Source organism: Corvus cornix, chromosome 2, assembly GCF_000738735.6.
Source record: "Corvus cornix cornix isolate S_Up_H32 chromosome 2, ASM73873v5, whole genome shotgun sequence".
Classification (NCBI taxonomy): Eukaryota; Metazoa; Chordata; class Aves; order Passeriformes; family Corvidae; genus Corvus; species Corvus cornix.
Window position 1 is genome coordinate 36,574,964 of NC_046333.1, and position 8,551 is coordinate 36,583,514.

General features: G+C 38.3%; 1 protein-coding gene across 2 annotated transcripts in view; it reads right to left on the reverse strand.

Moving 5' to 3' along the window:
- Window positions 1-8,551, reverse strand: part of METTL6 (methyltransferase like 6) — a 40,164-nt gene that overhangs the window by 31,292 nt on the left and 321 nt on the right. For both annotated transcript variants that reach the window (XM_010398873.4, XM_010398872.4), the window contains exons 2-5: window positions 6,727-7,110; window positions 5,913-6,047; window positions 4,517-4,687; window positions 2,513-2,654 (exon numbers count right to left, since the gene is read on the reverse strand). In XM_010398873.4, the coding sequence (XP_010397175.1) occupies window positions 2,513-2,654; window positions 4,517-4,687; window positions 5,913-6,047; window positions 6,727-7,008 (730 nt within the window). In that variant the 5' untranslated portion in view covers window positions 7,009-7,110. The remainder of the gene's footprint in view (window positions 1-2,512; window positions 2,655-4,516; window positions 4,688-5,912; window positions 6,048-6,726; window positions 7,111-8,551) is intronic.

An 8,551-nucleotide genomic window follows, 5' to 3' on the forward strand; every position in this document is an offset into this window, starting at 1 on the left:
GCATGAAAATCACACAGGCCTTCAGATTTCAAGCTGTTCTATGTGGGCAGACTGCTGAATAAAAATCAATAAAGATCTTCTTTAGAAACATCAACCTAAGCAAAACAGCTTGTAAAACTGGGGCTTAAGCTAGTTACTCAGATGAATTTCCAAAAATTGCCACATCTCTTTATTTTTATTAAGCCTTGTCATTCTCATTGTGACTGACACCAGTGCATTTTCCCTTTGTGCAGCTGACCTTCACTAGCTGAATACATCGCTTATCACAAATATTTCAAAGGTAATCCAGCTGTGTAGATGCACCTCTGCTCAGGGAAGAATAACACCTTATGTTGCATGCAATTGCTCAACAGAAAAATGGACAAAATGGCAAAGGGGATATGGTGGTACCCAGCCTCCACTCAGTCGAACCAGAAGTATTTTCCATAAACAAAAGAATTTTACTCAAAGCATTTCTCCCCTAAGGAAGGCAGAAGCACCTCACAAACAGGGTGACCTATGCAGCCATTGACTTGTAATGAAAAAATCGTAATTTTTCCTTTCCTGCACGTCAATTCACTTGCCCAGGCAGTAATCTCACTGTAAATTTAAGCTGTTCTAAACTTGTGTTACTTGATAGAAAACAAAGACATTCCATTTTTCACTGCTCAGGGGGATCAGCTCAATGAAACAGTGATCATGTGGGTACAGGAAGCACCACAAGAGATGGTGTGTTGAGGAAGATGAGACCACCCACTTTGGTGGCACTGCAGGCTTACATCAATCCAAGCCCACCATGGTTGTAAACATTGTGTGTTCATGTAAAATGGGGGACCCACACCAATGAAATATAAATAAACAGCACTTAATTGTGGACCTACTCAAATCTCATTGTAAGGAAGTTGCACATATATCACAACACAAAACTACAACCACACATTCTTCCACAAATTTAGTATTATTTCAAACAGTAGAAGAATGGATTTTTTTTCCCGTGGAAGAAGTTCCGTGTTGTTATCTGAGACCAGACATATTATAAATAAGTATCATTCAAATTAGCCCACGCAGCAATTACTTGGTGTACCAATGTAGTGCTAAAGAAATGAAAAGTAGCAAGGGCTGCAACCTCTGTGGAAATGATGGGAGTCAGGTCTCCAGTAACAAAAGAATTCTCAAGCATTAAGCAATGTTTATACGAAAATCTGTGAAATGAATGAGATCATAATGATTAAAAATGGGAGTAGAGGTGATCCATGAGACTGTCACAGACCAGCCCAAGGAAAAGCAACTGCTGCTATGAGCAATATAAAATAAATTCCCTCTTTTCTCCTTCCTTCCTCTTTCCTCATCCCTACCTCAATTCTTCTCCCAAGGGAAGCATGCATGCTAGCAAGGAACTTCTCATTCAGAAACCATTCTAAAACACAATAAAAATGGGATTTAAAATTCCACAGCTAGGTCAGTCTCTTATTTGTTCCCTTTAGCATCCATTCACTTTGTAAGAGCTAATTGTTTAAACAGAACTAAAAATCACTCAATAAAGAACAGCTCCAGAAATGCTTCAATGAAGCTGTAGCACAGCCTGCATTATCTTAGATTTCATCATTGTCCTATGAAGAATAGGGGGAGCTCAGACAAGATTAATGGTTTTTATACCAGAAGCAATTAGGTAATATGTTATGGCATAAAATATGAATAACATTTACTTGGCTCCAAATCAGTCTCTTCAGTGGCTGTATTTTGCTTTAGACTAACAACAAAGAGCCCCACAGAAATAAATTCACAGCTCTTATTACACAATACTCTACAAGTGATAGGGGGGAGTAATGAGTTTAACACGAGGAACTGGGAGTTAGAAGCTATAGACAAGCTATAATCCCAATTCATTGTGAGAATCTAAGCAAATTCCTTCATGTCTCTGTGCTTCAAATTCTCCACCAGTAAACTGCCATAATTACCCTTCCTCCTAAACCATTATGAACACTGAACAAAAACTAAATACTGTATCACATGGGAAGTTTTTTTGCATTGTCTTTACTAAAAAACAAACCCCAGAAGACAGAGTGACCACAGCTAGTCAGTGCTATCCCAGCAGGATTTGTGCATGAGCTTCTTAGTGCTGCAGTCACAGGTTCTGCTTTTAGAAGTCAATAGACCTCATCCTGCACACCAGAAATAGCCTTGCACAAAGAATGATGTCAAAAGAACTGCTTAGTTGCTTCATGAAGATGATCAACTCTCTTACTGAACATTAGTCTTTTCCCCTTAGGTAACACATCTGAATTCAGCAATTCAGAAACTGCTGCTCTTGGAGCATTATAGCACATACAACAAGCTGGTAAAAAAGAAAGTGCTGCACAAAGTTCTGCCAGTCTAAATAACTGCTTCTTCCCAAAAAGAATGGTAAATGAAAGAAACCACAATTTATTTTCATCCACATAAAATAAAACTTCCATGGGCATGTTGGCAGTTCCCTGGAGAAAGTTTAAACAGAAGATTCACAGGAAAGAAAGCACTCTACAGTATGTCTTACCTTCAGTAAAAAAATACGATCTTGTCCCATCTTGTCTAACATAAAAGTTTTCCCCAAGTTTGCTGCCGGATTTAAACCTGAGCATTGCATGATCATACAGGCCATAGTCTCGGAACAGGACACACTTCCCTGGCTTTAATACCTGTCACACAATACATACATGCTTTAATAAGCTAAACAGATTTAGTCATATATAGGCATATTTATTTGTGTACACATACAGACATACACAGATAACTAAGACAAGGTAGACTAATATAGTCAATACAACAGTGAGATAGATATCTATATCTACATCTATATATAGATGTAGATATAGCTATAGATACAATTCATTCCCTGTGCAATAAAAAAGTTGTGTAAAAACTATATTGACTCTTAAAAATGCTTTCCCATGAACAAAAGACTGCAAATAGTTTTAGAATACCTGTTTGGATGCTGATCAGCTAAATAGGCAACACTCTTCAAACACAGACGAAAGAAGAAAACATACAGTTTAACAAAAATTCCCATCCGGGCATTTTTTCTGTTGGGTAGTATCCTGTTTACCACCTGATTTTGTTTAATGGTTAACAACAAAATTTAGAATATCACGACATTTATTTTTTCATGGGAGAAAGAAAAACATTGCAATATGTTGAGAAATAAATATGAAACCATTTTGGGAAAATGCATCATGGATTTTTTTTTAATTGCTTTTTGGTAAAGAAAGCAAGCCATAAAGAGTTTAAAATTTATAAATACATGGTCATTCCCCATGCGGATTTTAGGTATCTGATGCATGTAACTTTTCTACATCATCAAATACCAGCTGTATTTGCTAAGAAGAAAAGGAGCACTTGCCACTTGCCAATTTGTACAGAAACCTGCAAGTGACTTGGATGATCCAGGCATCTCCACAGAGAAAACTAATAATTACCCCTTTCATAACCACGAGCTAAGAACCAATCCTGATTTTGGAAAACAGCTGGAGATATACAAAAAAACCCTAACATTCTCTTTTCAAACTACTGATAATAAACGAAAAGATATTAGAAAATACGAGACCCTGAATACACGCATATGCAAAAGTAAAAAATATGTTGACTGTTTCCCCCTGCAGTCAATATATGACATCTCAGGAAAATTCAGAACAATCACGATTCAGGTTGTTTAAACCACCCTTTGGATGGGCCTATCCTAGCCTATCAACTAACAAAGCTTAGGGAGGCGAGTCTCCCTAGATTAATGTTGACTTCTGAACACTCCACTTTTAAATCACCACAGGTCAAGTGTGTTTAATAAGAACAGCAACATCCTAACTGCAAGTCACTGTATCTCTGGAAGTTAATTTTGGCTCACTATCATTCACACTTTATGAACACAGATATCTCTGTATTATATAAACATCATTCATAGCATACAACCCAAGTCACAGCTTTAAAATCATAGAGTCATAGAGTGGCCTGGGATGGAAGGGACCTGAAAAATCACGTGGTTCCAAACCCCCTGCCATGCTCAGGGACACCTTCCACTAGATCAGGTTGCTCAAAGCCCCATCCATCCTGGCCTTGAACACTTCCAGGAGTAGGGCATCCACATCTTCTCTGGACAACCTGTTCCAGCACATCGCTAAAGAATTTTTTCCTACTACCTACTCTAAATCTCAGTTTGAATCCATTTCGCCTTTTCTTGTCACTACACGCTCTCATGAAAAATCTCTCTCCACCTTTCCTGTAGGCCCCCTTCAGGTACATGAAGGCCATCTTCTATATACCTTTTTGTTATACTGATGGCATGAATTAGGCCTCAATCGAAACAATCTCACAATACCAGGAGAGGGAAAAAAAGGACATTTGTAAAACATATTTTAGTCCTGCATACTTGGTGAACGAACTAAATACATCCATGGAATATAATATGAAAAATCACCATTGCAAGAGAGTGATTTTCTCAGAAAAAAATTTACTTTCCAGCTAAAAAGAAGGAAAGTGCTTTAAAGGCTGTAAAATCATCTGGGTTTACCTTGTAAATGTTCCTCAGGACAAGATGCATTTTGTCAGGATGAATGGCAGAAAGCACAAATATAAGTGTGACAACGTCCACGGAATCTGCTGGTATATTGTCTAGAAGATCATCTTTGGTAAGATCACACTGGAACACTTTACATCTTTCAGTACTATATAAGGCATTTTTCTAGGGAAATTAAAACAGCAAGCTTTCACTGAAAATCAGCAGCATTTGTTGCTACAATAAAATAAAAATCTTGTGAAATTAATCAGTAGAGAGACACAAAAAACAGTGGCAAAAGAATATTAACTTCCAACAGGCAGCTAATGCAATCAGAAAGTCTTTGCTGCATACTACAATAGTGAAACTATAACTAGTAAAATAGTCTGTTCTCGTGAATTTGAGAAGGAATGTGCATTAAGACAATTCAGAAAACATACCATTTCTGTTTTACCCCCGCTTCTACTCTTTAAAGAATACATAAATACTATTAAAAAGACTATTAAATACTATTAAAAATTAAAGAAATTACCTATTATAGGGTTATGAAAGTAAAGCTCTTGAGCTACAGGTAGACTGCAAACAGTTGGGGTTCCTGCTGCATAATCTGCAGCTGGGCTGCTCTAGCCACAGTTTTGCTGTGGAAAAAAAAATCTGATCTTGGCAAAATATAAATTCAGCAAGAGCTGTGGAGGTAGATGCCACTAAGTCATCCAAAACCCAGGGCACACACTCAGCCCAACCTCATCCTGGGGTGCAGCCAAGGCATCCCAGGGAGCTGCTGTCCTCTTCTTTTTGCCACGTGTATTTCTTCCCGTCTTTCCCATGACAAATGCTCTATGGGTCTTGTGGTTCTTGGTCACAATGCTTTCAATTAACAGATATATAGAAATTTACCTGTGATTACAAACTTAATAAAGACTTCTAAAGCCCAAAGCCCCCACCAGCCCTGCTGCAAGGCTCAACTTTGGACTGCAGTACCCACAACTAAGTGTAAATATACCTACTCCAGATCAGGTTACAAATTGTTTTAATAGTAACTTTCCTAGCCTTGTTTCCGAGGTTATCCCTGGGACTCCCTCTATTAAGGGCAAGCTTCCATCACAAACAAATTTTGCTTGTACTGCACAGTCAGCAGAGACATAGTCGTGCTCCCAAAAAACAGTCTTCATAAATCATTCAACTAATATACCATAATGCTCTAATTTGACACTGAAAAGCAAAGTCTTGAGCAATGATTTGGCTTCTTACATAGGATCTCCACTGAAATGCATCAGTCTCCATTTTTTGGCAAAACGTATTCTACCCTTCTTACAAAAAGGAAGCCAAGAGAAGTCTGTTGTTACAGTCATTTGCAATTTTAGAAGCTTCTAAAAAACACTCTAAAAGAAGTTCCAAATATCACACCAACCTTCACATACTCAACAGCTCTAGGAGAGAAATCACAGGCATATGCAAAAATATTCAGATCTTCTTCTAAGAGTGGAAACAAGCAGTTCCCAACCCCACAGCCTGCTTCCAGAATGGTCAGTTTTTGATCTGCAAACTGGGGAGGAAGCAATACGAGACAAAAGACATCATTTTTGTTTTCCCCATCATATGAGCAGAGGCACTGTTCAACCAGCATTTTAAAAGCTATAATCAATTTTAATTAACATTGTTCAAAAAAACCCAAAGTAGACAGCCACTGGATAATCTGACACTAAAACACAGACATTTTGATTTCTGCAAAACTAGAAATCATTTTAGAATATATTAATACTTCTTCAGTCATTTACCCCTTAAGAAATTAACAGACTTGTGCCATTCCTGTCTTGTCTTTCATTCAGTTATAAGGAACAACAGATGCATCTGGCTATTCCCCTAACTATGTTTGGCAATTAGCCTGCAGTTCTGGATGCTTTTCTTTAAAGCAGTGTACTGAAGTTGTACCAGCTTGCACACAGAGAGACAAGCTGTCTATTTAGGACACAAAACCCAAATATTCCAGACTTCATTCTCACCATCCCCATCCAGCATGGGCCACTTACAAACTGAAACTGAACTGATGCATCTGATTCTGAGGAGTTATCTTTGATATTAAAAGAAACTACACAGGGCACTGCAAATTTTACATGTCAGCTCTTACCCAAATGGCTTTGTTCTAAGTATTATTAACTCCCTTGGAAACAACTGATTGGAAATTATCAACCCCATCTTTTACAGCACAAGTGTATAGATCTCACCTCATGACATGCCTTTAACTCTTGAAACTCTCTGGTTGTCCAATGTCTGTCTTTGAAGAAGTTGGTGCTGTTTCTTTTGTAAAATAGATCCCAGTTCTTCTGTGCCTCTTTCTCCAGTTTTAGTTGTTTGAACTCAGACACCAACACCTGATCTTTTGCCAGTCTCTCAGCTTCCTCTGGGCTAAGGACTCGTGCACTATGGCCTTTTTTGTGGAAAGCACCATCTTCAGTAGATGTTTTTACTATATTTAAGCAATTGGCTGTTGCCTTTTCTTGGAACATCCTAGATTCTTTCACACAAGCATGAACACCAAAGACCCAAGGATGATTTTTTTCCTTTAGTGTATGGTTCCATCACTTAACTAAGGTAAAATAAGTGAGGATCTAGAAGCAGAATTAAAAATGAGAAATAATTACAGTATGCACTTACTACAACTTTAGTGATCTGTCCTACCTGATGGACTTACATGTCACCAGATTTCTCTTTATTTCAGAAAACCTTCATCCAAACTAAGAACCACATACACCATCATGCTGATGTCAAAGTTAAAGAAGATACTTCAGAGTCTCCTGGTCTTCCCTCTGCATCCTAGAAAGCTACTCAACAAGAAAAAGATGGTGCAGCTCTAACTTTATTTTCACTAAAGGAGACCTGAGAAGGAAAGCAAGGGCTTTGTTTCTCATTAACCTCAGTTAGAACACTTCAGAAAAAAGGTAACTGAAAAACAGATGACATTTAAAAGTCACATTAAAATTGATGAAACAAAGTGTATTCATGTCAGCATTTCTCCTTCCTGCTCTCAGCTCTGTGAGAAAACACTGGTGAAAACATCAGCATTTATAACACCATGTCACCTAAGAAGAGAACAAAACCAGTACTGTGGCCAAAATGCCCAGAGCTGGCCTGTGCCAGCATTCCTCCCACTGCCTCCTTCTGAGGATCCACACTGGTTTTAACAATCACAGGTGGTTTTATTTTCAGAAGTTAACAAAAAGAGCTTTGCATAGGCTGGGAAGGGACTCAAACATTTTTTCTTATGTTAAACTGGTTCTGACACCTGTCTTGTCACAAACATACAGATCCTGGATGATGGCACATGCAAATTAAATCCCACATGGCCCAGTAACTCCCAGGGAAGCCCAGGTAGCAAACACTCACCACTCGTGTACATCAGTGCCCAGAACCAGGCACTGGTGCCATTTTACCAAAAAGGAAACAAGAAAAACACAACAATACACACCCTAAAACAAAAAAAAAAAAGAGCAGTACTTCACTTATGTATTTTATCTTATGATAAAATACTTTCTATGATACATATCATGGATCATATGTACACGTTATATATGCTATATGTGATGCTATCATGATATATACATGTCATGACACAAACACAAACATAAAATACGGAAGTGTGCAAATAAAAAAAAGAGCTGTCAGAATTTTGTCCAGTGTCACAGACACACCCCCTTTTCCTCCAAAACCAGCAGAAGAGGTTATGGAGAAGAGGCTCCTTTGAAATGAAGTCTCTTCAAGAAGAGCATACCCTCAAAACAAACAAACAAAAAACCTTAAACAGCAAAATTTCTGCTATATTTCTATACACGCCTATATTCTAGGCACGCTCCATTATTTCATCACAGAACGAGCGAGGGAAGGAAACAAACCGAAGCCAGTCCTCTCAGTGACGCATGTGCTGTGGTGGGAAGGCAGTGTGATGATAAACTCAGTTGCAACAGCCCATGCTTAGGCTAAAGAGCCTTTTAAAGGTGTTTAATCCAGAGCTAAGACCACAAACATGTAACACCCCTGTGTGATCCCCTGGTC